The sequence below is a fragment of the Leucopleurus acutus genome, assembly GCF_964270905.1.
Source record: "Leucopleurus acutus genome assembly, chromosome: 13".
NCBI lineage: Eukaryota > Metazoa > Chordata > Mammalia > Artiodactyla > Delphinidae > Leucopleurus > Leucopleurus acutus.
The window spans coordinates 83,419,743-83,447,572 of record NC_139155.1 but is presented as its reverse complement, the minus strand read 5'-3'; the positions used below and the strand labels follow the sequence as shown (position 1 = coordinate 83,447,572).

The 27,830-nt window shown below is 49.6% G+C and overlaps 1 protein-coding gene across 1 annotated transcript; it reads left to right on the top strand.

The window, feature by feature from the left end:
- The first annotated feature begins 1,555 nt into the window (after positions 1 to 1,555).
- On the top strand, positions 1,556 to 27,830 carry VPS37B (VPS37B subunit of ESCRT-I). Its single transcript, XM_082852911.1, has 4 exons — positions 1,556 to 1,679; positions 22,574 to 22,745; positions 24,839 to 24,921; positions 25,574 to 27,830. Exons 1-4 carry the CDS (start codon positions 1,569 to 1,571, stop codon positions 26,075 to 26,077), a joined length of 870 nt encoding a protein of 289 aa, XP_082709037.1. The 5' UTR covers positions 1,556 to 1,568; the 3' UTR covers positions 26,078 to 27,830.

Below are 27,830 nucleotides of genomic sequence, written 5' to 3'. Positions count from 1 at the left end.
GTGTCAGGAGCTCAAAGGAAGAAAACAACTGAGTGCAGTTTATTATTTTTTTTTTTTGGCCATGCGACACAGCATGCGGGATCTTAGTTCCCCGACCAGGGGTAGAACCCATGCCCCCTGCATTGAAAGTGCAGAGCCTTAACCACTGGACCGCCAGGGAAGTCCCGTGTGCCCTTTTTTGAACTCGATAAAAAAACTTTTGTTTACGGACAGTATGAAATGCTTCCTCTAATTTTGCTCATTTTCTACAAATGTGTGCCCTCAGTCACAGGGGCTAGGACAGAAAGAACAGGTCAGTGCAGCCCCGTCTAATGTATGGGCAGGAAACTCAGACCTTATGCTCTCTGGATGGCGGAGCAGAAATATCTTCATACACAAAGCTCATTAGTCAGCCAACAAGCGTTTACTGAATGCCGGGACTGTGCTCAGTGCTGAGTTATGTGTCAAGGTCAGTGTCGTAAGTTGCCAGCGTGGCTGGATGCCAGTCTGGGAGCCAGGAGAGCTGCCAATTACTCGATTCTGGAAAAAAACAAAAACTTCCTCCTCCCAGGGCCTCAGTTTCCTTATGTGTAAAATTAGGAGGCTGTCATGGTTAACCTCAGATTTTGCTTTCTTCCAACTAGAACTGTGGCAGATTCCAAAGCAGGTTAACAGTTCCCAGAACTCCTGGATCTCGAGAGGCTTCTAGATAGATGGGGAGATTGAGCAATGGCACCCGAAATCATGTTGTTTCTGAAAGAGCACAGCTTGGCCCACCTGGACGTCTAGGCACCTTCCTCTGAGTTGATGCAAAGGGGCCACTCACGTGGGTCCTTGCTCACCATGCTTCAGCCATACTGGTTTTCTGCCCTTCCTTGAATGTACCAAGCTAGTCCTGACTCAGGGCCTTTGCACATGCTGGTCTTGCTGCCTTGGGCTTCATACAGGAATGGTGGCTTGTTCTGCCCTTCTCATCCTTCAGGTCTCCTCAGATATCTTCTCTGAGAGGGCCATCTTCTACTATTCTCTCTAAAGTTATTCCTATTATTCTCTTATTTCAGCATTCGTTTCCTTCTTTGTACACTCCTAATTTGTAACCATTTTACTTTTTTGTTTGCTTCCCCGTCTGTTAGCTCCATGTAAGCAGGGGTCCTTTTTATTTTATTCAGAACTGTATACCCAATTCCTAGTCCACACAGTAGGTCTCAACAAATATTTGTCAAATGAATCTAGGCATTTCTTTTCCTTGAGGAAAAGGCTCTTATGATATCATGGCGCGCACTCCTGTGCCGCAGTGATATCATTACCGCTGCTCACTGGGTCACAAGCCCGTCCCCAGGTTCCTTTCCCTTCCCTTAGAAGCCCCCTACCTTTCCTCAGACAACCCCCGCCCCTAACACGCTTCCCGCCAGGTGCCCAGACTGCTACGTCACGTCTGCCCGCCCGCGCGGTGATGACGTCACGGCCCAAGGGCTGGCGTCACGTGCCCCCCCGCTGGGGGCGGGCCTTCAGGTCGGTGCTTCCGGTCCGCGGAGCCTGGCGGCCAGAGCGGCGGCGGCGGCGGCGGCGGCGGCAGCCGAAACGCGGGGATGGCGGGTGCCGGGAGCGAAGCTCGGTTCGCCGGGTTGTCGCTGGTGCAGCTCAACGAGCTGCTGGAGGACGAGGGGCAGCTGACAGAGATGGTGCAGAAGATGGAGGAGGTGAGCCGAGCGGGGGCTCACGACGGCGGCGGCAGCGGCAGCGGCGGCAGCGGGGCCTCGAGGGGGACGCGCGGAGCCGGGGGCTGGCGGCGGGCTGGCGGCGGGCTGGAGGTGGCCCAAGGCGGAGGCGGTCGCGGTGCCTCAAGTTGGGTTGAGGGGACTGGGAGGAGAAATGGGGGGGTGCTCTTGAGACGGGGTCGGGGGTGAGGGGACCGAGGCTGGGGCGGAGCTGGGAAAAACGTCCTGGGACGGGGCTTGCGGGGGCTAATGGGGTCCTGAGGCGGGGAGTGGAGCAGGGATTAGAGAGCCTAGAATGGGCATTTGGAGACGTGGATGACTGTGGCTGAGTCCGGTGGGGCGAGGAGGGAATTGGGGGTTCGAGACTGGGTTGGAGAGGGTAGAGGGGACGGTAGTTGAGAATTACGGGTGCCTGAGACTGGACTGAGGGGGGCGGGGGGTGGGGGCTTGAGAGGTACAGGGGGACTGAGGCAGTTATTGGCATCTGAGAATAGGTTTTGAGGTGCTGAGTGGACTAGCTAGATAGAATCTTAGGAAAGGATTGGGGGTTCCAAGATGAGTTTGGGGGCCGAGGGTCTGTACCTAAGTCTGAGAGGTAGTTCTGAGATGGGGTTTTAGGGTTGGGCAGAGGTCTCCAGGGTTGGGAGACACGAGGCCACGGACTTAACCCAGTTAAGATTTGAGGTGTCCATGTATCTGAGGGATCCTGAGTGTCAGAGGGACCCTCCAGGGTCTGACTTCATTTGGAAGTGGCCTTAACAGCGTTATCCCAGGGGGCTCTTCTCCAGGGTTTTGTGGGAGGGGTCTGAGGGTGGCAGCAGGATGCCCTTTCTGGTAAGAGTTGCCCCGTCCGTGGAAGAAGGGAATGTGGTAATTCTAGTAGGGTAGCTTTGCCCCACAGTGTCTTTCCTTGCTGGGGCCAAGGAGGATTCAATCAGAGCTGTTCTGGGGGAGGAGATAAACTGAAGGTCGGGGGCTGACAGCCAAGCCCCACCTCTTTGATAGTGGAAGGGCTGCCCAGTCTCTGGAAGGCATGCCACCGCTGTTTCTGGGTATCTCACTGCATCCCTTGCGGCGTGGTTTGTCCTCAGGGGTAACTGACTTCACTCTTGCGTTTGCAATGTGCGCTTTCTTTTCTCCTTTTCTCCCAGCCCTTTTGAACCCTTTCCCTGAAAGTCCAGTCCTGTGAGTCTGGGTCCTCTCCAGGCAGGTGGACCCAGGCCGATCCAGCTCTCCCCAGCCCATCTACCATTCCTACTCCTTTGTCTCTGAAGTCTGAGCCTTCCCACGCCTACAGGGCTGAGCTTCTCACCCAGAAGCCTGTGGGGGGGCTTTTGGCTTTCTTTCCGAAGAGGGAGTGATTGTTCAGCACTGAGCCAGCCCCTTTAAAAGGGGGCTTGTATGGAGGTTGCACATTCAAAATCACTGGAAAACCCTCAACAGATCATTGTCCTGAGCTACAGAGAGGCCACTGTAGTAAGATGGTATCAGTCTTTCCATTAATCCACCACTTGTATTCCCGGGCTTTGTAACAACTTGGCACATATAACTTGCTCTGAGATGCAGTTTACCCTATTTATGGTCTCCATGTGGCGCTTTCCTTTTTAGAGAAGAATAAGTGACAAAATCCATCTTTCTTGACTGAGAGTTTCATGTCTCCAAAGAAAGAAAATCTTTGCTTAGTTTCTCTGCTTTTCAGTTGCCAGGAGACCTTTTTGTTGATTGTCAGCAGGCATCTTTCTAGTTTAATAATATAAATAATAGGTATGTTTCTCTACTGGGTAACACTGCCTACAAGTTATTTTATTATATGTGACTATGCAGTTTCAGAACAGAGTACTGTAGTTACATTAGTAGAACATTAATAGAAGTAAACTGCTTTTTAGTGGAGGGAAGATTGTGGAGTCAGGTCATTCTGCTGACTCCGGCTTCACCTGTTTCCACTACAGGAGAAACTGGAGGTTACTATTTAAAGGGAAAGGCAAATTAATCTAGCAGGATTTTTTTTGGGGGGGGGTTAAAGGTGACCTTCATACCAGAGTATCCTATAGAAATACTGAGGACCAACTCCTCTAGATTAGACCACACCGTTAAGTTCAGTTACTCAGCAGAAGTTTGTTCTTCAGGGTGTACTGCTTTTAGAACAAGGAAGCTGAACGTGAAGACCGAAATACCTTAGCCAGGCAGCTCACCTAGCCACGGTCACCCTTTGCAAGTCCTGTTACCCTGATCGTGTGTGGTGCGTTTCTGAAGGAACTGGTGTGATGTGAACAAACAAAATTCTGACCATGGTAGTTTCACTCAGCTACTAATCTTGTGTGTTGGTTTATTTGGGGATGGCTGTGAGACACAGTAGAAGAAAATACTTTGTGAAGTGTCCACTCTTGACCAAATGGCACATTTATGATCTGGTGTTAAAGAACATTCGGGCTCTGGAACCATACACTCCAGGCCAGACCTGGCCACTGCCCGGCTGTGTGCCTGCAGGCAGGTCACCTCACCTCTGTGAGCCTCTGCTGGGGAAGGATATATGAAAATATTTATTTCTTGGAGTTGATGGGGGGATTATGTGAAAGAGTGCACGTCAAGTCCTTAACACGGCATATAGTTAGTGTTCAATAAAGAGTAATTGCAATTAGTAATTTGTAGTTCTCTTTCTAGAACGATTACTGACAGTCATGCGTACAGCTCATCCTGACCAGTTATAGGGTCTTATCTCAAGAATCTATAAAGTAAATTTTTATTTGGTGTTAGCCTAAGAAACATTTACCTTTCTGTGGTCAAAAGGATTATGTGTCTCAGTAGGACTAGAATGAGACAGTAAATGGAGCAGCGCTTGCACAGCGAAGAATCTCTTAACCCTGAACCAAAGGCTTTTTTTTTTTTTTTTGGCCGAAGGAAGTGTTTTAAATTGTAGAGTAAGGCTTCTTCAAGCCTGAGGGGCTATTTTGTGGCGGCTGGGAAGTGTGGCTGGGTTTTGAAGGCGTTCACTGTTAGGTTTAAGTACAGCTGTGCATTATGCTTCACTTACATTGTTTTAATTGTGGCATCTGAGCTTTAGTCCAGCTCGAGACTAAATTCAAATCATGCCGGAGCTGCAGACATTCTCATTTTCCCTGCCCGTGGGTTTCTCTTTTCCTGTTCCTCCTGTCTGTACGCAGTTCTCTAAATGTAGTACATCCCTAGTGGTTGTAGGTTCTTCCCTTGTGCTCTGGGCTGATGTTTGTTATGTACACGTTTTTATTTTTATTTAAAGTTATTTTTACATGGCAGTGGAATGTGCCTTTCTCTCTCTGTCCACATTAACCCCATTGGACTTGCAGGGCACTCCCTTAAAAGGAACGGTCGCTTAGGGGATTAGGCAGCTAAACCGGACCTCCTGGGTCATTGCTCCCCGTGTGCTTTCTGAGGAAATGCTGATTGGTTGGTGTTAACTAATGATTCACTAAGGATTCAAATTCAGGATCTTTGTTCCTGGGGCAAGTGAAACTGCCCACAGGCAAAAACTCTGAGGGTCTGAAAAATAGATTGTTTTGTGGAAAGTAAAGAGTCTGGTCTGGAAGAAGCTGTTTCCCTAAGGCGTGTTCTGGTGTGATTTGTGTGGGGCTGCGAAGCTACTGCGGAATCACAATGGCTTATTGAAATGTACCGACCAGGGACTGCTTCCTCAAACAAGCTCTGAACACTGGTGGGACTGGTTTTTAGAAGCTAAGATTTAAAACCCTTGAGTGTCTGCTACTGGAGTTTGTTTCTGTTCCTGTTGTACAATCATTATTGTATATATAAAGGCTTCAACTTTTATGTTTAAAACTTCTCTTCCGTGGACCTATGACTTTAACGCTTGTGTAAAAAATTACTAATGCCCCAGAATATTTTCTGAAATCCAGTATTATCTGACTTTTTAAAGAACCTGAGAGTTTTGTGACTTATTTTAAACTCTGCTTCCACTGTAAAGTGAGGATGGTAACCATGCCTGCCTTGTAAGGTTCTTGTGAGGCGAAGTGGAAGAGCAGGTGAAGTCAGTAGAGGCCAGCGCCCTTTCTTTAAAGAGATTTTCTGAATTGTTAGACAGTCTTAGGTGAAATCCGATCCCTTATTTCATGTAGTTGTTGTCTCCTTCTTTTGTATTGATCAGAAGTGCAGTGGGGGGGTGGTACAGTACAGAACTGGCTTTTGATACCAGCAATGTGACCTTTGGCAAGTATTCAGTCTTTCCAATTGCAGTTTCCTCATTGAAAATAAAGGGGATAATAGCAGTAGGCTACTCTGTAGGGTTGAGGGTTGTTGGGTGGACTAAGTGAGATAAGCCTTTAACATGCTTATCATAGGAACTTCCCTGGTGGCGCAGTGGATAAGACTCCCCCTGCTCCCAATGCTGGGGGCCTGGGTTCCATCCCTGGTCAGGGAACTAGATCCCACATGCATGCCGCAACTAAGGAGCCCACGTGCCGCAACTAAGACCCAGTGCAACCAACCAGTGAAACAAATAAATAAATAAATCTTTTTTTTAAAAAAAGATGTTTATCATGGTACCTGGCACAGAGTGAACACTCATTAAATTGTTATTATTCGGTAGTATTGCCAAAAATAGAAGGCATAGTGTCCTTTCTGCCATTTCAAGAGATTCCATTTCGTTTAAATGCTGTGGAGCACTACTGTGTGCGAGGCATTATAAAGGATAGACGCATGAATAGCGTATAATCCCTATATTATAATTTAGGAAAGAAACCAAGTACACAGACATCAATACAAGAGAGAATAAGAGGTAGGGAGCTTCCGTTTGGGGAGACGAAAAAGATTATGGTGGCGATGATAGCGCAGCAATATGAGTGTATGTAACGCTGCAGGAAACGTGCACTTAAAAATGGCTAAAGGGGTCAATTTCATGTTTTGTATATTTTACCACAGTTTTTTTGGTTTTGTTTTTTTAGAGAGAGAGAGAATAAGGAAAAGGCCACATGTGAATTGTAAATGACATTGAAGGTCAGATGAGAGGCTTCCTGGCTAGATTAGGTTCCTACTGCAAGAGATGGACTTTGATAGGCAAGTAAGATTTAAGAAAATAAATGATCAAATACAGTAATTCCTATACGAGGGTGTAGAATGATACAAGAAACATCTGTGCACCTGCAAGCGGCTTTGGAAGAAAACACGACCAAGCCAGAGAAGAGCCCTCTGTGCTCCATCCGGAACATGATTCCCCACCCGCCAGGGAGCCACTGTCTTGAATTAGGTATTTATTTCTCTGAGTAGTATTTTGACAAAAGTGGGGGCCCACGAAGGAGTGACAGCCTGAGCACGGCACTGAGCAGGAAAGCACGGGACAGGTTTTAGGACTCGTTGAGTTACCAGATCAGATTTGCTAGTGCGAAGGGAAGTGATAGGAAATAAGGCTGGCGAGGCGGAGAGCCAGGTGAGAGCTCAATGGCGGTTCCTGTGGCAGCACTGAGTTTCTGTGACTCTTTGGAGCAGAGCAGCAGTGCGATCAGAAGAGCACTTTAGGAAGAATATTTTGGCAGCAGGGGCTGGATTGGCATGGCGAGGTTCAGGAAGACCAGGTCAGAGGTGGAAACGGAAGGGCAGGTGAGAAGAGGTTAGGATTTGAGCTAGAGTTCTGGGAGGGGAGATGCAGACCAGCTGGTTGGACCCCTTCACACCATGGTGCCCTTGTGGAGCTGTCTCTCCCCATCCCCTGCCCACCCAGGGACCCCATCAGCTTTGCCTTCCAAATGTTCTCCCCCCCTCAGTCCCAGACACACGGTCCCTTAGCCTCTTGGTATGCCTCCTCGGTGGAATTTGAGACACATTTTGTAAGTCCCTTGCTTCCCTGTGTCCCCGACTGGCCTGGGGGTTCCATTTTATCACGTTTATCTTTGTGTCTTTGGCACCTAGCACATGCCTGGCGCACAGGATGTGCCCAGTTAGTGCTCCTGAGTGAGTGGAGGTAGCTGGGCTTTGAGTGGAAGTGAGAGGGTGGGCCAGAGCGAGGCTGGAGGAGGGAAGGGGGGGGGTCCTTGAGACCGTGGTAGCCTGGGTGTGAGGGACAAGCAGGGCAGTTATGTGACATCGTCCGACAGGCAGCTGAGTGCAGTTCTGGAGCTCAGGGGGATGCTTTGCTTAGACATACAAATTCGGGGGCTGACTTCGTCCAAGCACTTGTTGGAAGTCAAGGAGAATATAGAAGTTTGAAAGGCCATGAGGAGTAATTGGGTTGGGAGAAGGAAAGAGGTGCCATGGAAGGACACGGGTCCGATGACTCGACTTTACAGGCAAGTTGACATCCTGTTGCAGTGCCTGTACCGTACAGATTAGTCAGGAGGAACCCAGAGACAGGCTGCACTGGTTGAGCCTCATTGTCATGTGCAGAATTGAGGTGCTCTTGAGCTAAGCCAGCCTCATTGTAGATTTGGCTTTTATCACAGTATTTGTAGCGGAATGTTGCTGTGGGGATCATGCCAGGTAGCAGTGCAGGGGTGTCTCTAACGACCTGTGCGTCAGCCGCGGCTCACAGATGTGATCGCTGAGGCTCAGAACATGCCGGGGCAAGAGTTCTAGCTGGTTTATTTCCTTCCTCAGCTGTGTGGGGTTTTCACATCCCATCATTATTCAGGAAAACCATCTTACCCAGTGGTACAAAGACAGAGGAAAGTTCTTTGTAGAGTTGCTTCATAGGGAAGAGTGAAAATAGAGCAGTAGATGTGGTTTTGTTGTCAGTAGGTTGCCTTGCAGTATGTCAGGGGAAAGCTTTTCAACGCATTTCTCATGGAGTTGTGAGCAACGTTGTTCATTGTACCAAAGAGTGCATGTGAAGAGCAGACGTTTGAATAGTTCTTCTATTACAAGCAGTGTCATAGTTAATAAAAGACTTGATTTGAAAGAAACATTATCTCCAAGGTTAGCTAATGGCACCTTGAGGTTATATTCATACCCATAGCCCAGGGCTGAGGTTGGCAGAGGGACAGTAAGTGCTAATTGGTGTTTGCCATCAGACAGCGGCTTTCATTAATGTGAGCACAGCTGAGGTAGGGTAAGTTTATTCATTTACTCAGCCTTGATGGAACACCTTGCGTGTGGGGCGCGGGGTGTGGGGCGCGGGGTGTGAAACCGCTCAGCCACAGAGTTTTCATCTTTTAGGATCTCGCAGGCATGCAAAAGCCAGTTTCAGTGTATGCGTGAGGACACGCCCTAGCGGGAGGGAGACGTGGTGAACCTTTGCAGGGCTCAGGGAGATCCTTGGGAATGTTTCCTGGAGGAGATGACTCATGAGCTATGATTGGAAGGGTGAGTTAACCAGGTAATGAGGGAGAAGGGCTTCCAGGCATGGGGCTGGGCTGCATGAACAGAGGCACAGAGGAAAGAAGCAGAGATTGTGTGCACAGGAGTACTGCAGGCCTTGCTGGAGGGGCAGGGCAGGGTGTGGGGGGAACGAGGCCGGAGAGGTGGGCAGAAACCAGACAGCCCCATGTTTCCTGAGAAAGCCTGGGCTTCACTCTCCAGTCAGAGGGAGCCACGGGGGGATTTTAAACCAGGGAGTGGTGTAGTCATACTTGGCGATTTATGTAGATGATTCAGGCAGCCAGGAGAGGATGGATTTGAGGGGGTAAGACCAGAAAGCGGGGAGATCAGTTAGAAGCTGAAAGAGGATTGAGAAAAAAGATTTTCAGGCAGCCAGACCCTTTGACTCGGAGGCTTACACCGGACTCATTGCACAGCCTGCTGAGTCTTGCTTTGCACGCAATTCAGATAACAACATGCTTGGTCCAATGGCTAATCTGTCAGTGGCAGATTTTTTAAAGGGTGTAGGGAAAAACTAATAGAGCCAATTACACCATCCAGAAATAAATGAAGCTGCACAAAAAATGTTAAGCATAGGATTTGGGTTGTTAGAAGACTTTGGACACGGATTAACCTTTCTAAATATTAGTTTCCTCATCTTTAAAAGGGGAGAATTAAAATACCGTCCTTATGAGACTTTGGAGGATTAAATAAGATAATGTTTGTAAACTGTGGAACACAGTGCGTGACCATGATAAATGCCAGTAAGTGACGCTGTGGCGGCTGTGAATGAAGTGGCTGAGGCTGGTTTAGGGTAGTGCTTCCCTAATTCTGGGATTGTTAATGGCGATTACAGAAAGAGGGCTCTGTGGGCAAGAAATCTGGGGAATCTGCCGAAATAAGAGGGGTTTTGTTTTGCTTTGCTTTGTTTGGTTTGGTTCTTACAGCTCGTGTGTGTTGTAGTATTTCCCACACTTACTCCATCGCAGAACTCAGTCTGGTGGGGCTAGGTTCCCTGGGGCACACTTGGGCAAATGCTTATTTAAGGACATAAATGTATCCATCTGCTTCCATGGCCCAGCGATATTGGTTTATCATAGACCCACTGTAGTTGCTTGATATTGATGATTCTGTCTCATCAGAGGCTGTCCTTTGTGCTTTCATGTACTCTGTTTAAGAAGACAAGGAAGGAGACTTCCCTGGTGATGGGGTGGTTAAGAATCCGCCTGCCAATGCAGGGGACGCGGGTTTGAGCCCTGGTCTGGGAAGATCCCACATGCCTGCACACCTAGAGCCTATGCTCCGCAACAAGAGAAGCCACAGCAATTAGAAGCCCAGGCACCGCAACTAGAGAAAGCCTGTGCACAGCAATGAACACTCAGTGCAGCCAAAAATAAATAAATTAATTAGTTTAAAAAAAAGCAAGGAAGTATATTTAAGATTTCTTAAAAAAAAAAAAGATTTAAGATTTCTGATCCCAATTGATCAAACCTTTAAAAAATGACATTTTTAACATGTTTATTATAGAAAATTTTAAAAATACAACTGTAAAGAAGAAAAATATAATCACATGTAATACCACCGCTCAGATAAACACTGTTGAACATTTTATACATTTTCTTTACGTGTTTTCTACCACTAGGATCATTCTGCATGTAGAGTTTTTGACTTGTTTTTAATCTGAATTTATGCTCTGGGCATTTTCTTATTTTTTGTCAGAAGATCCTTACATGACATGATTTTTAGTGGCTTATGGTATTTTATCATGTGGGTATGCCACAATTTATGTGACTAGTCCTTTATTACTGGATATTTAGGTACTGGGTTTTTTGGCTTTCATAAATTATATTGCGGTTAACATCTTTGAGCATAAATCTGTTAAAATATCAACACTTAATTTTTTTGAAAATGAGTCAGTCTTAAGTATCTAGGCAATTATTTTAGTTAGAACATCTTATTCCCTACATCACTTATAATTGCAGTTTTTTTGTTGTGAAATTTAAGTAGAATAATTTAGAGTAACTCATTCTCCTTTGACTAATCCCTTTCTCTACCCACAGACTAAAAAAAAAAATCTCGTTATTAGAATAGCATTTTCTCATACTGAATAGAAGATGAATAATTTCAGTCATGTGAGAGTAAACTTTTATCAAACTGAATTCTTGAGTCAGGTGTTGGAAAGTTCATGTCGTGATGTATTTTAAATGTAAAAGCAAAATTGTCAAAAGATGTTGTCTTGATATACGTCTGGGATCTACCTGGATAGGCACTTTCTTATCTGCACCTGTGTAAAGACTCTCCCAGAAAATTCTCATACATGCTTTTCTTGTAGTTTGTGGTGAAGAGGGGAAAACCCCAAAGCTCTCACTAAACAAGTGAACGCTTTGGTTGGTTGTCTTGGCAAGAAACTACTAATAAGAAAAGCAAAGTTTAGAAATTCTGTCTTCTGTAGGCTGCTTTCTTTTGGGGAGGGGGGAGGGATCTGGATTTTTAAATTATGGTGGAAGCTATTAATTGACCTCCCTCTACTTAACTAAAGTGTTCCAGTAATTGGCATTCTCCATGCCCTTCATCAAATATAACGATTGATGCTCCCCCCCACCGCCCGCCAATCATGATTAGATGCCCAGGCATTTCTGCTCCCACGCCACAGTTGCGTGATTACCGAGAGTCAAGTGTGTTTTCTCTCAGACCTGTTCATTCTGATATATATTTTTTTAATTTTTGAAATTTAATTTATTTATGGCTGCGTTGGGTCTTCGTTGCTGCGTGCAAGCTTTCTCTAGTTGCAGTGGGTGCGGGCTACTCTTCGTCGTGGTGTGCAGGCTTCTCGTTGCGATGGCTTCTCTTGTGTGGAGCACCGGCTCTAGGCGTGCGGGCTTTAGTAGTTGTGGCGCACGGGCTCAGTAGTTGTGGCTGACGGGCTCTAGAGCACAGGCTCAGTAGTTGTGGCGAACAGGCTAAGGTGCTCTGCGGCATGTGGGATCTTCCCAGACCGGGGCTCAAACCCATGTCCCCTGCATTGGCAGGCAGATTCTTAACCACTGCGCCACCAGGGAAGTCCCTCATTCTGATTTTGTTACAGTAATTACATGATTTCATTAAGTACTATGGCAACCGAGGAACCGTGTGTGAAAAGAGAGAGTGAAAACTGTAAGCTGAGTGCTTTGGAAAGAGTTACTATAAGGTGATTCACTAGAAAAAAAAAGCTTGCTAGTATTCCAGAAGGATTCTGCTCTCATCTTGCTTGTCCAGTGTCTTCAGGTTCCCCACATGAGAGGGTGTGGTCTAGGCAAAGAACTTCTGGAAATCGAGCTAGTGGACCCTTTCTCTAAGAAAGGACCTTTGCTTTAAATGAAAAAAATGGATAGGTCTTTAAAATTCTATGTGTTTAGTGAGTTACTGCTTTAACCAAACTGCTCAGTTAACCAGCAGCTGACTGGTTCTGATTATATGAAGTGAGGGCTTCTCTGTGTCCTGGCTCACCTGCTGTGAGATTCTGATTCTGTAGGACTAGGCTGGGGCCAGGTGTGACAAGCCCCTTGCTTTTAGGAGATGAGGGACAGAGGCAGGTGACATCGTGTTCAGTTTGGGCCCCATCCTGCCTTCTGCTCCTCATCCCTTCTTCCACGCAGAGTCCCCAGGAGTTACAAGGCCAGTGATACTAGGAAGGTAACATTTATTATCCACACCACTATCCACACAAGTCCAGGAAGTGGGACAGATCTTGTTTTTTTCTACCCCCCCACCGCCCCCGTCCCCGCACTGAATATTAGGAAATACGTCTTCTAGGAAAAAAAAAAAAAATACAACGGAACACCCTGGTATGTTGTGCCTGCCAGAAGTAGAAAACAATCAAATCCTGTGTAGCTGAGACCACTTCTTCCCTGGGGCGAGTCCGTTTATTTTCAAGCCTAGCTTTTTGCATTTCCTGTGGTCAGTTGCACTTACCGTGAATAACGTACTAATTTTTAAGATGGAGTCAGCTCCATATGGAAGGGATTGGTCGAGTGTCTGCTACTTTCTGAGGACAGCAAGTTTCTCTCAACGAGAAGGATTTTGATATCTGCGATTAGAAGTAGCAGTCTTTATTAATCTAATATGTTCTGTTGAGTGGTTGTTTCAGTGGAACGTTTGATAAGCAGCTGGCAAATTTACTTTCCCGAGTAGGCTGTAGCCTTGGAGATGGTTTCGCACAGCCCACGAGATTGTCGTATTTTAGAACAGTTTCATAATGTTCTACAGTTCTTTCACTGGATTTTTTGTATTTTCCTATCCTTAATTTTTTTAACATGTTAAACAGTCCAACTCAGCAACTGTTAAGTTTTCTCATAGAAACTCAGGGAACATTTGGATTGAATCAAGCCACACTGGGTTGTGTTTACAGGTCACCTCTGGGATATTATAGGCTTGGATTACAGGCTCCACCTGGAAGCCCGCCTTCAAATGGAAGACTCTGGTGAAATGAGTGCATCACTGGGAAGGTCTTTTCACTGAATGGAAGATGAATTTGGGTTTTCTGATAACCTAACCTTTAGTATTAAAGCCCAAACTCAAATTGCATGTGACTTTGGTGAAATCTACTGTAAAATTAATTGGTGAACTAGATCAGGTGTAGCACAACAAAAGGAAACGAGGTTAACCTGGCTGAATGCGTGCCAACCTTTTTATCACCTAATCCATAAGCCTGCTATGTTTAAAGTCTGAATGCAACCTGAACTTTTCTAGTGGAAAGTAAAAGGCTAAGATTTCTTTCATTCTGTATCTTTGTATTATATATAACTTTCTATTTAATTTTATTTGGAGAGGAAAGTATCAAAATCAAAATGAATTTCCCACCAAAAGGAACCAGTGTTTCTTTGAGAAGGACCCACCTGAGTTAGGGGCAGCAAATGTACAGATTGGTCTGGGACATCTTGTTTTACCAGAGAGCAGGGCAGCTGTCAAACCTCTGGGGTATGTCAGCCTAAGAGCCAGCTCAAAGTGTCTCCCACTGGCCACGGACAATTTGAGCATTAGGAAGATTAATGACTACAGCTGATTAAAAATCTGTTACTTAATAATGACACCTCCAGAAAAAGCTTATTGGTCGTTTTTGGAGGTTGCTTGAGCACTAACTCAATCTTCTAAAAGTTGGCTTTAGAAGTGGAGGGGTGGCGAAATCAAACATTCATCCTGCTTTTCCTGTGTAAATTATTTCCGATACTCAAACAGGTGAGGCAGAATGCTCAGAGGAATTCAAGCCAATACATACAAAGGATGAAATTAAAGAATTTTTAGTAAGTGTAGTTACAGCATTGTAGTTAAAGTTATGAAGTTCTTGCCCATTAAAGATACATATTAAAGTTTTTACGGGTGAAATGATAATATGCCGAGATTTGCTTTAAAATACTTCCCCCCCAAAAGTGGGGCGTACAGAAGAAACAAGACTGGCAAATGTCGCTAATGGCTGAACCTGGGAGAAGGGCGCACGGGGGTTCATTATACTTACCTCTGCTTTTGCTTTGTGTTTGAAATATCCTAATAAAAGGGTAAATGAGAGGCATAAATAGAAATGAAATTTAGGTGATTACTGGAACTTGAAAATAGAGAAGTGGTGGTAGACTGGGTAGGTTCTGTGGCATAATTCGTGGTGTAATCCTGTAGAAAACACACCTGGAGACAGAATGCCCTAACTCTTAATGTCATACCTCTGGAGTTACCTCCTGGCACTTGTGACTTTGGTGATCTCTTAAACCTCCCTAAGATTGCATTTCCTTTTTCCTGAGTAAAATGGGGACAAATCTGTCTCACCCTCGCTGAGAGGATTAAGGAGATATAATGCGTGAAGGGACGGTGGCACAGTGCCAAGCACGCGGTGAGAACTCAAGAAATGTTCACAGATATTGTTGAACTGTGTCAGGTGCTGGCGAGAGTGAAGTTGTCACATCACCACCAGTAAGTTGTCTTACTTAAATCTTTAAGTTCGTGTCTGTTTGATTTTTTTTTTCCCCTGAACCTTTCTTTTTAAACTTTTTATTTTATATTGGGTATAGCTGATTAACAATGTTGATAATTTCAGGTGTACAGCAGAGGGACTCAGCCGTACATATACATGTGTCCTCCTCCCCTGAGCCTTTTCTTGGAATAGCAGATGCAGTCAGGGCTACAGGCTGCAGTACAGGGTGAATGGCGCCCTCTGGAGTTAGGCCCTGTGAGCTGAACACCGCCCGTCTCCGTGGCGGTCTTGACGCGGAGACTTACGCTCAGGGGGACAGACTGTGTTCTGGTTGTTGTTCCCCCAGAGCCTGGCACGTAATGGTGCTTCTGAAGTATTTCTTGAATGAATGAATGAAATGCGCAAGCCGCTGTGTTGGAGCACGTTGCGGTGGCTGTTATGAGCCATACATAGTCTAGGTGCTGGAGTTCATGAGTGACTTAAAAAAAAAAGATGTGTAAAGTATTGTGGCTTCCAGGCTATCACAATCGTAAACATTACTCCCACATTCTACCCGCCTCTAATAAGTCTGCACATGTGTGTTGCACGTCTGATGTCTACGCAGTAATGGGTACTTTCGCTTTAGAGCAGCCACTGTCATAATCTTAATTTTTTCCCTTTATGCTTTTTTTCCAAACTGTGATCACTCCTGTGGTAAAGTAGGGGTGCAGACAGTTTCACCTGGTTGGTTGTAATAACGAGCATTCATCTGTGATGTTACTGTTTAAAAATTTATTATAAACATTCAAAGAAGCTAATCTTCAGAGGAGCTTAGCAAGGTTTTAACAACTGGCAGGTGTGGCCTGAGGCCCAACAATCAGGAGTCCTCTGGATTGAGGTGGACACAGACTTAGCAGCATGGGTACTGTGCTGGGTTCTGGGTATCGGGGAGTGAACAGGGCTCAGTTTTCCTCTTAAGGGGCCTGATGTTCTCATCAGAAGGGTGAGCGTGAACTCAGACGTCGTTGTATTTCCTGGGAAAAGCCATTCCAGTTCTGTCAGTCAGGCCTTTGGCGAGAAAGGGCACTCAGACCCCCCCAGGGCTGGTGCAGAACGGGCCACAGGTGTGCACTTCTCAGCCTCAGGCCTGAGGGATGGAGCTGGGTGTGGAGAACGAGCGAGGGGGCTGCTTTTGATTGGGGTGGGGGGTTTGGTCACCTACAGCGACCCCAGAGGAAGGGGACCCAGAGAACCCCCTCCTCATTTCACTCTCGTCCCACCCTCAGTCCCCATCGCTGAATCCAGCTAGAACCAGAAGGCAAGGGGCCTAAGTGGTGGATGTGGTTCAGCCAGTTGGCCCCTGGGGCACAGAGCAGGATGGAGAGTGGATCTCAAGGAGAGGTGGAAGATTCCAGCCCTGGATCAAGTCCTCTGGATGTCATAACACATTACACAACTTGGTGGCTTAAAACAAGACAGATTTATTCTCTCACAATCCGGGAGACCAGAAGTCCTAAATCAGGGGTGTCCATGCTCCCTCCAGAGACTCTAGGAGAGAATCCGTTGCTTGCCTCTTCCAGCTTCTGGTGCTGCTGGCCTCCTTGGCTTGTGACCGTATCACTCCATTCCCTGCCTCTGTCTTCACATGACTTTCTCCTCTATGTGTTCTCCTCTGTGTGTCTTGTATAAACCCACTTGCCATTGGATTTAGGACGACCCAGGTGATCTAGGATGACCTTTGTCTTCTTTAACTTAATTACATCTGCAAAGAGTCTTTCCCCAGATGAGGTCACATTCCCAGGTTCCAGGGATTAGAATGTGGACATTTCTTTTGGGGAGCCACTATTCAGCCCACTACAAGCACCCGTCACTCTCGCAGGAGAGTTAAAACGCCATTGTGATACAGTGATAGCTGTTGGTGTGACTTTGTTTAGTTTGTCTTCAGTCGAGGGGCACTCCGCGAGGGCAGGGTCCGGCCTGCCTCGTTCGCCCCTGTGTCCATCGCCAGCCCTGCCCAGGGTCAGCGCGTAACAGTGCCTCAGAAAATCCTTTTTTGGATGAATGAATAAACTGATGAACGGACAAGCACCGTGAACTACAATACGGAGTAAAACCAGGGGTGTGCTCTGTGAGGCCACAAAAAAGAGCTCAGATGTCACTGTGTGCTGAAGGAAAGCCAGTTCAGTTATATCAGTTGGGTCTCTGGCGCAACAGGGGGCGCTCAGCTTGGGGGAGTCGAGGGGCGTTTAGTAAAGGTGTTCTTTACAAGGAGATGGTGGGTGTTGACCCCTCAGGGCTGGTGCAGTTCAGCTTCGAGCCGAACACTTACAGGGATGGATGGAGCAGTGAATTGTGCCTCAGAGAGCACCCGGCGATCAGGGAGTGAGAGCGTGTGTAGCTTTTCGTGCGGCTCGGAGTCGAAAAAGGCCCAGAGCCACAGCCAGGGCAGGGCCTTGAGGAGGGGCTTTCTACGCAGGGGCTCGAGCAAAGTTGTTGGTGAGGAGTGTTTTATCTACCAGACGGAATGTTTACTTGTTAAATAAAATGGGATCCTTTACTTTGTACAAATACTAGGCCTCTTAGCATCGCAGTAGGTGAGAGCGCAAACCTGTGTTTTTTGGTTTGTTTTGTTTTTGGGCTGCACCTCGTGGCATGCGGGGATCTAGTTCCCTGAGCTGGGATCGAACCTGTGCCCCCTGCAATGGAAGCGCAGAGTCTTAACCACTGGACTGCCAGGGACACCCTCCAAACCTGTGTTTTTACCTTAGCTCCCGTGTCCTTACTGGGTTTTGAGCATTTAAAGAACTTTAGTACGATCAAGAATTTCCATCTATTTTGTTGAAGTTTGCTCACATAATCCAATAATGTCATTTACTTTGTTATGATAAGGATTATATCATAGTGTAAAGGGGGAGTAAGGGACTACTCTGAGTATTTTTCCATAAAAGATTTAGCTTGGAAACATAGGCAGATTTGCCCATTGTAGTGTTTATAGGAAGGCACAGTTATAATTATAGCTGAAGGGGCAGACAGGCCAGCTTAAATCAGAACTTCACATTGTGGAAGCATCTAGTTTGGAAAACATCCACTGCAGACCCAAACCTTGACCCAGCTCTGGACAGTGGGGAGCAGGCAGGCCCCCGTCCTGGCCCCGAGTGCCTCTCAGTTGTAACCACTGCGTGTGTCATGCAGAGGGGAGTTTATGTCTGTTTTCCTCCTCACCAACTTTATTTTCTTCCACACTCCCCCAACCCAAATAAATAATGACCTGTGCATCTGAGGTAGAATGTACCCACTCTGCCTGGACAAGTATATGTAAAAGACCTCGGGTTTTTGTTTGTTGTAAACGAAGGCAGCTTATCCCCCTCGAGCCTCTGCCCTTCTGGTTCTACTAAGACCTAACAGGTTTTTTTCTAATTAAAACATAATTACTTTCTATAAATTTATACATCCTTATTATAAATGATTCAAACACTATACACAAGTAGAAAGAGGAAAGGAAAAAAAAAAAGTCGCACCACTGAGAGGTTGCTGTTAGCTTTGGGTGACCATCCATTGAGACAGCCCTGCTCACGGATGGACAGATGGGCAGAAGTCACTGTATAAATGGATCTTACTGTAAATGCTATCACACATCTCAGTTTTCTTTGATTTTGAACAGAAAAGGAAACTGAAGTGAAACTGAGTACATTTATAAAAATGTTTCATTACCACAGTTTATTTCCTGAAAAGATTTCTCTGTGGTTAAGAAAAAGAATCATGAGAAACCATCAAGAGGCTGGGACCCAGTTTTCAATTTCAGGGTGCATGGCTCCGCACGCGGCCTCCTCTCGCACGGGTCCTCGGATCAGGAGGACAGGGGCTGGAGAGTCAGACTGCACGTCATCCAGGGTGGCTGCCACTTCGGCCTTGCTGAGTGTGGTGTGCAGGGTCCCCCCGAGTCCTTTGCAAACGATAGAACAAGTCTGGCTGCTTCCTCCCAGTTTTCCTCAACTGGGATGATGAAAAGGAATGTTGGGGAGGAAGGTCTTTCTGTAATGCAGCATCAAAGGCGTGTTTGGGCACCGATGCTTGTGCTGGAAGAGCTTTATCAGAGGCTTTTCCCCACTTCAGCCTACGCCCTGGCCACCGCTCCCGCCACCACTGTCTCCACTGTCCACCTGGAGAGGGTGCAGGTGTGCCCTGGGTGGCCACTGAGAATTTCCTGATAGTCTTGTAAAAACATCTGAGCACCCGGGGATAGAAAGAGCACAGCCAGCGTGACGGTCGTCTGCATTGGTTGGAATTTTATTTTGCCTCTGCATTCGGTGCATGACATGTTGTAGGAGAAGTGATTCTGACCTGACCTGGACCCCAGGAGAATAAACTTTATTCGTAGATATATTTTAGGGTGGAACTGTGAGGCAAGGATCACCTGGGGGCTTTGAAGACACTCTCTAGGCCTGGGTCCCCTCCTAGAGAATTGGGCTCATCTGGGGCTGGTCTGGGCCTGGAGAACTTGTCAGCGCCCCCTTGCCTTCAGGTAGTTCAGCTGATGCTGAGAACCCCCGCGGTAGGCTGGCACTTGGCGGTGCTAGGATGGTGTACTTCCCTCACGCGATGCCTTTCCAGTGGCCCCTCGGGACCCCTGTGCTTGTGGTCTGCCTGCGCTGAAGACTTGGGGAAACTCCTGGTCGGATGGCCCTTAGATCCAGGATGAGTGAGACCCTCCACCACAGTCCCTCAGGGTTCCTCTATTACGGGAGCTCGTCTGTTGCATAAAGGATTTGGGGCATTTGTTGCTTGGCAAGCACAGCTCATGGTTTTTTTCTTTTTGACTCTGCGTTTTGTTACCCACCTAGCTTGCCAGATCCAGCCTCAAGTGACTGGCTTCTTAGGGGATGGGGGGGCCTCTCTGATTGATTCCGCAGATCCTTGCTGAGTGGCTGCTGTGTGCTGGCTGTTTGGCACACCACAGATGACAGGATACCCAAAGGGGGTAACAGTGAGCGGGCGCACAAACGTAGTGCTCACTGGTTGCCATTGGTGGCAGGAAGGAAACAGGTGCTGTGACAGAGGGCGGCTGCTGGCTTAGCGAGGACGGCCAGGGAGGCCTCTGCGGACAGGGCGCTCAGCTGGGACCGGGCAGTGAGGCGGAGCCGGGGGCCTGCTCAGGGAGAGCTTGGCTGGTTCTCAACTGCCGGGACGGGGCGAGTGAGGATCAGGTCACCCCAGGGCTCAGAGGTCAGGGCCTGACGAGTTCGGCTCCATTTTCGCTGATTCTCAGATTGAGAATAGGAGGGTGCCTGTTCCTCTCAGTTCTCTGGGCCTCACTCAGGGCCTGACAAATCACAGTTGCTCGGTAAGTGTTTATTGAACACAGAACTGATTGAGTCAGAATGATGGCATGCACGGGGCAGTGGGTCCTGACGGTGGCCTTGAATACCTGCCCCTTCCCGTCCATCAGATGAGACCAGTCGGAGCAAAAGATCTCATCAATAGTCTGTTTTATTTATTTATAATTAAAGTTTAAATTTTGAGATAATTGTAGATTCACATGCAGCTGTAAGAAATAACACAGAGATCCTGTGTAGCCTTCACCCGGGTTCCCCCACTGACAACATCTTGCAAAATTCTAGTCCACTCCCAAGCCAGAATTTTGACACAGATATGGTCAGAGCAGGGCGCCGTGGCCACGAGGAGCCTTCCTGTCGCCTCTTACAGTCACTTCCCTACCCCCAACCACGAATCCATCTCCATTTCTGTAGTTTTGTCCTTTCAAGAATGTTGTATACACAGAATCTTGGAGGCTGTGACCCTCTGGGCGGGTTTGTTTCTTTCGCGTAGCCTGTCCCCTGGATCTCCGTCCAAGTTGCACGTGTCTCAGTAGCCCATTCTTTCTTAGGTCTGTGCTCTGCTCACGGTGTGGCTGTAGTACTGCATTTAGCCGTTCACCTGCTGAAGGACACCTGGGTGGCTTCAAGCTTTTGATTACACAGAAGGCCGTTCTGAACATTCATGTGCAGGCTTTTGTGTGAACATAAACTTTCATTTCTCTGGAATAAGTGCCCAGGTGTACAACTTCTGGATGGTAAGGTAGTTACCTGTTTTGTTTTAAAAGAAATTGCCGCGCTGTTTTCCAGGGTGGCTGTGCACTGGTTGGCTTGCATGTTCCCTTAAATGGCTTCATCAAAGGAAAGGCTCTTCTGCAGGACCTCTGGATGCAGTGTACCTGGAGGCCGAGCTGCTGTGGGTAGGGCTTGGGGCGGTGCTGGGAGCCCCCCAGGACCCCTCCACAGTCTGCAGGACCAGGAACCCAGTTAAACCAGGTCCTTCCAGCCCTCACAGCCCTTGCTGGCTGAAAGCAGCAGTGAGAGAGGGGAGAGTGTTTCCGCCGTGCTAGGTTTACAGTATTGAGCTAGAGGCTTCATTTTCTATTTGAACTTAAATTTTGCTTTACCCTGAGCCTAATCTTGAGGGCCCTGCCCTGTGGGCCGTGCGAGAGATGCAGACTGTGTGTCTGCTGAGGAGAGGAGCCCCCCACTCGGTGGTCAGGGCCTCCTGCTAGAGACCTGCATCCAAGGCTCTTTCTTTGTTCTCACACGTGTGTGTGTGTGTGTGTGCGCGCGTGTGCGTGCACGCGTGCTGGGAATTGTGCGCTAGCGCCAAAGGGTATGGCTGGAGGGGGAGGGGTTGAAGCGGAGGCAGCAAGGCCAGGAACCTACAGTCAGACGAGCAAGAGGAAGGAAGTAGCAGCGAAAATAGCCTGGGTGGGGCGGGGTGTAGAAAATATCAAGGGGAGGGCAGGATGGCTGGTGTGGGGCTGACGGAGACCTTTGGAGAGAAACGGGGGCAAATAAGACTTCAAGTCCAGAAAGCGAGGTGGCTGCAGGCCGTGGAGGAGCCCCTCAGCAGCAAGTGGAAAGGGGGCTGAACTAGAAGTAAGACACGTTGGTATTTTTGCTTTTTTATTCAATGTACTTCTGGTTACGTTTCATTAGGACTTCCTCACCTTTTCTCAGACCTCCCATTAACCCCTCTCACCCCTGAGGTCCAGGCGGGCTTCTCCACCCACACGTGACCTGTCACCCCCGGAAGCACAGGACCCCTGTCGGGCAGATAAGTCCCCGCCCCCAGCTTTGGATCAGCGGTGCTGATGGACCAGCGGTCAGGAGCTGGGGAGGCTCAGGCCTCTGCTCAGACGTGAAGAGCTGGCGTTGGGCGTAGGGACAGAGTAGAACAGGGCCCCTGAGTGGATTCCTTCCCAGGGTCTCGGGCTTTCGCGTTTGATCTCAAAGCCTGATGACTAAGCCTGAATTGACACCATGCCAATTGGCCCTCCTCTGATAAAAAGTGATTCTTTCACTTCTCTGGAACAGCAGCAACTCGTTTTGGAAAACTCTAGCTCTAAATCTTTAGAGCCGTTCGCTCCTAAGAGCACAATGGCAGTGGTAAGGAATTCCGGTCACAGCACAGCTCCTGGGGTAAAAGCTTCAGCAGGTCCTGGGACAAAGCCCGTCCTGCAGGCCTGAAGGAGAGGAAGTGGTCTCGCTCTTTAAGAACGGGAGCAGCGTCCAAACTAGAAATCGGGGCTGGCGTTGGGATGGGGGCAGCTGCCCAGCCAAACAGAAGCTGCTGCGGTGGCCCCGGGGGTGGGGCTTGGGGCTCACACGCTGGTTCTCATCACCCTGTATGGTCTTCGCAGACGCAGAATGTGCAGCTTAACAAAGAAATGACGCTGGCCAGCAACCGGAGCCTGGCAGAAGGAAACCTTCTCTACCAGCCCCAGCTGGACTCTCTGAAAGCACGTTTGACCCAAAAATACCAGGAACTCCAGGTGCTCTTTGAAGCCTATCAGATAAAAAAGACCAAATTAGGTAACTCTTTTAGGGTGATCTTTCAAGAATAAAGAGCTGAGGGAAGGTTGCATTTCCAAGCTGTTGCACTAACCAGGAAAGAAGTGTTACTGTGGGACAATTCCAGACTAAGAGTCATTACTGCTGTGAAAAAATAGTTTATATATAGGATTGTGTCAGTAATTTAGAAGAAGAGACTTGACTACTTTCTTTTTTTTTTTTTTTTTTTTTTTTGCGGTACGCGGGCCTCTCACTCTTGTGGCCTCTCCTGTTGCGGAGCACAGGCTCCGGACGCGCAGGCTCAGCCAGCCATGGCTCACGGGCCCAGCCGCTCCGCGGCACGTGGGATCTTCCCAGACTGGGGCACGAACCCGTGTCCCCTGCATCGGCAGGCAGACGCTCAACCACTGCGCCACCAGGGAAGCCCTTGACTACTTTTTAAACAAGACTCTACCTTTACCAAACAGTATAGAAAAAAGGCAATTTTCTGAATGATGATATACAACTAATGCTTTATCCTTGAAGTTAGGCCCTCACAGTTAATGTTGAAAAATATTCATCACTGGAATACTTTATTTTAATGTCACACTTTACTTTGCAGCCATTATGAAGTGACGCAGGCATTGACTATTGTTGAAGCCTGAGTGCATTGGGGGTAGCTTTCAAGGAAACTGAGATTAAGAGAAGGTTAAAAGGGGAGTTCCCTGGTGGTCCAGTGGTTAGGACTCAGTGCTTTCACTGCCATGGCCCTGGGTTCAATCCCTGATCAGAGAACTAAGATCTCACAAGCCGAGGGGCACAGCCCAAAAAAAAAAAAAGGAGAGAGAAGGTTAAAAAATCACCCCCTTCAGTGAAGTGTACAGTGACGTCCGATACCATGATTCCTGTATCTGTGTAACTGCAGTAAAAATGCACTGTAACACACCCGACCAGAATGAGTAAAGGTGAAAAGACTGGCGACACCAGTGCTGGTGGGGATGCGCGGTTCTTCCATTGCTGGGAGGAGTGAGAATTGGAGAAGCTGTTTGTTAGCACCTGCTACAGTGAAAAGTAGGCATGCTCTATGATTCAGCAGTTCCACTGCTGGGTGTCTCCCCAACAGAAGCGAACGTTCACTCATGGCTATCAAAAGATGCACACAACGGGCTTCCCTGGTGGCGCAGTGGTTGAAAGTCCGCCTGCCGATGCTGCCGATGCAGGGGACACGGGTTCGTGCCCCGGTCCGGGAGGATCCCACATGCCGCGGAGCGGCTGGGCCCGTGAGCCATGGCCGCTGAGCCTGCATGTCACACACACACACACACACACACACACACACACACACACACACACACACACACGATGCACACAAGAATGTTCGTTATAGCTTGCCTTGTGAGAGCCAGATTTGGAAACAGTCTAAGTGTCCATGTACAGAATGGTGGGTAGGTTGTGACACTTACACAACTTTCAGTGCCACAAAGCGCGGAAAGAAATGAACTGCCGGTTCATGCAGCAACACGGATGGTCTCGGAGACGTGGTATTGAGCGGAAGAGGCCAGCACAGAGCACGTACTGTGTGGTTCCACTTGTGTGAAGTTCAGAAGCAGGCAGGACTCTTGGGTAGTGGAGGGCACTCTGGGAGTGGCCTGGGGAGCCTTTGCAAACACTCTGTATCCCAGGCTGGGTCATGGAGGTTGGGTTTGTCTATGTATATGTAAATACATATATACATATGTACATATGTATATGTAAAAATTCAGGTGGTGCACCTAAGATGTGTATACTTTATGTATTTATGTAAATTATCACTCAGAACTCCAAAGGAAATAAATTATAGGGTGAATTGCAGGGTTAGGTTGCAAGGTTGGGTCACACGTTCAGTAATCGCCCCTGTATTGTGAGGCGGGAGGGTGACGCCGGCTGCCGTTAAGGCCTTTCCTCTCAGCTTCCCGGAAAGTCAGCTCAGTAGGTGTGACCCTCCTGTCGCCTGTCCAGCGAAAGTACACTCTTTCTTCGAAAGGGAAGTGGGGAGGAGACTGGGGGAGCGTGTCGTCCTGAGGGGCCGGGGGTCATGGTGGTTTCTGAGGGTGTGCCCGTGCCCCTCACGCTCTCGTGCCTCCTGCTTCTTCCAGATAAACAGTCCAGCAGCGCTTCCTTGGAGACCCTGTTAGCACTTCTGCAGGCGGAAGGGGCCAAGATCGAGGAGGACACCGAGGTAAATCCAGCCAGCCCAGCGGGACGCCCCAGGGCAGTTACCTGGGCCTGGGCCCAGTTCCCCCAGGGCCAGGCGTGCCGGGAGTGGGCAGCCCAGCCAGTGGGTTGGGGAGAGCGCCAGCCTGGGGGCCAGGGAGGCAGCGGGGGCGGTCTGGTCCTCAGGTGAGGGGTGCACGCTACACTGTGAATCGGCGCCCGTCCCGTCTGCGTCAGCTGGCCGGGCAGAGCCTGTGGGCACGACCAGCTGAGCACCCAAGGCTTAAGCCTCGCTGAGCCGTAAGGAAATGAGTCAGGGTCCAAAGTTGTGTGGTTGTAGCCTCGCCGGACTAGGCCGAGTGCTCTGAGGAACCGTCGGGCGGGGTGGCCCTCATTGGTGCGAACGAGTTTCTGTCCTGCTGACCGTGTGGGGCTGGCAGGGCGCAGCCAGTGGAGGGAGGGAAACGCTGGTCTCGGCCGGGGGCTTAGCAGCTCGGGCCCCTCACCTTAAGTCGGGCTCTCCCCAGGGCCCGCTGCCTGTCCGGCAGGTGGGACCAGCACCTCTCTTCCCGCTCGCTCGGCCCGGGTGGGGCACCAGGAGCGGCCGGGGACAGGGAAGGGATGGGTGTCCTCACGGCTGACCTGCCCCGTGAACCGGGTTTCTCCTGCTCCTCCAGAACATGGCAGAGAAGTTTCTCGATGGAGAGCTTCCCCTGGACTCCTTCATCGATGTCTATCAGAGCAAGCGGAAACTGGCCCACATGCGAAGGGTTAAAATCGAGAAGCTCCAGGAGATGGTGCTGAAGGGGCAGAGACTTCCACAGGGCCTGCCGCCGGCCCCGCTGCCCCCCAGGGTGCCCGAGCCAGCGCCCACTGCCCCCCTGCCCTACCCCTCCCCGGAGGCCAGCGGGCCCCCCTCCGCGGTGCCTCGGCGCATCCCTCCCCCACCGCCCCTGGTGCCTGCGGGACGCTTAGCCACGCCGTTCGCCGCCGCCCTGAGCTCAGGACAGGGCCCCCCGCACCCAGTGGCGCAGTGCCCACCGCTGCCCCCGCGCGGGGGCCTCCCCGCACAGCAGGGCTTCTCCCTGCAGCAGTTTGTGTTGCCACCGTACCCGCCGGCGCTGCCCCAGAGACCCCCGCCCCGGCTGCCTCCGCACCAGCCAGGCTTCATCCTCCAGTGAGCGGCCCTCATCCTCCCCGTGAGACTCCCTCGCCGGCGCCTGCTGGCCGGGTCCGCGCACGCAGATGGAGGCCGTGAGCACCGGCTGCTCTGCCAGGGGCTCTGGTGCTCGGGCCAGGGCGTCCATCTGGTTGTAGAGCCGTAGGTCAGTGGTAAGCACACGTAGAACCCTGGTTGTGGACACCTAGGCGGTTGTGCGCTGGGCCTCAGCCGGGCATCCCGTGGTCGCGCTGGTTTGTGTTCTCGGTATGATTCCTCAGTCTGGCGTTGAATTTGTGAGTTTGGGGAAAGTCGTCGTCTCCCCCCCTCCCCCCACCGCCTCCGTTCTCACGTAGGATCGTGGTCCTCCCGTTGCAGCTTTATTTAATAAGCATGGTTCATCATTTCTGCTTTATTTTCAAGACAGTTCTGTGGGTCCCAGCCCACTGCCCACCGCGGCCTCTGGTGGGGGCCGGTCGGATGGGCCAGCCCGGAAGGTGCTTCCTGAACCCGTGTGGGGTGGGCAGTCCTCAGAGTCCCTCCCTCCCCCGAGCCTGGATGCTTCAAAGCCACCCTCGGAGTTTGCACTCGGCCCCCTGCCACGTCCAGGGGCCGGGCGAGCTGCGGCGGGTGAGGAGGTGGCCGGGAGCTGAACTTGGCACAGCAGATGACGGCCCCAGCTCCTCCTCTGCCTCCGCCTCGAGCCAGCCTGAGGCTCCCTATGAAGTACTCCTCCAACATTTTTACTATGTGTGTGATTTTCCTGTTTTATATTGGGAAAGAAAACTTTTTTGACACTCATAAGACCATTCAGGGAAACTTTATGAAAAATGCACATACTGTTCTGAGCAGGTTGAGAGTGCAGATGAAGTGAACGCAGTTTCCTTTCTTGCAAGCAGTGCACGGTCGCCCCCGCGGGGCCCGTGCTGTGCCTTAGCTTACCTGGTGCCAGGAGTGGCCGGACAGGCGCTGGGGCGGCGTCACCGGCCGCTGCTGCCCCGGCGGCTCTGCGTTCCGGGAGGGGCTTGTCTGCGTTCCTTGTTGTGTTGCAGGTGGAAGAAAAGCCCACCCACCTTGAACCAGAATGCCCTTAGCCAATATTCTCTGCCTCTGGCTGGGCCTTGGGGCAGGGGTGTGACAGAGGGATGCCAGCAGCATCTCAGCTCAGTCTGGAGAAAGCCTGCCCCTCAGTGTTAGGGAGGTACCAACAATCTCCGATGCTCTGGCAACACCCCGGGCTGTGCCTGCCCCCTGGGTTCTCATCCGCACGTGCCACGTGTGCCGGATTCCCAGGGCCCCAGGCGGGGCTGGGGGTAGCGTTGCCGCCCACCTGTTGACCAAAAAAGGCCCGTGTGCTCAGTTGTGGAACTCCTGACTCTGGCCTGTGACTCCCCAACTGGCTGCTGCCCAGGTGACAGAATCCAGGCAGAGCTCAAATGGGGTCTGTCCCGGCAGGCCCTGGGCGAGGCCGCCAACCTTTGTCCTCAGTTACTGTACATTTCTACTCCTGGACTTGAACTCCTGCTGTATTGTAATTGTTTTTAATGAGAACAGCTGTATAGGACGATTTACTGCCCTGCCAATCAGGTGGGCCTGTTAACGCCTGTGTCTCTCGAGAGTGGTGCCACCCAGCCCTTACCTCTGCCGCCTGCAAGGGGCGCAGCCAAACGTGTGCACTCGGTGTTGATGTGGGGGAGGGGCCGCCAGGCTGGCCTTGCCTCTCCAGGGCCACATCTGAACTGTGCTTGTAAAGCTGTTAAGACCCCTTTTAATAA

Bases quoted from the DNA above. Each gene is read 5' to 3' on its own strand.
- VPS37B (XM_082852911.1), top strand. From the start codon at position 1,569: ATGGCGGGTGCCGGGAGCGAAGCTCGGTTCGCCGGGTTGTCGCTGGTG. The intron at 1,680-22,573 runs GTGAGCCGAGCG...TGGTCTTCGCAG, and splicing joins TGGTGCAGAAGATGGAGGAG to ACGCAGAATGTGCAGCTTAA. The intron at 22,746-24,838 runs GTAACTCTTTTA...TGCTTCTTCCAG, and splicing joins GATAAAAAAGACCAAATTAG to ATAAACAGTCCAGCAGCGCT.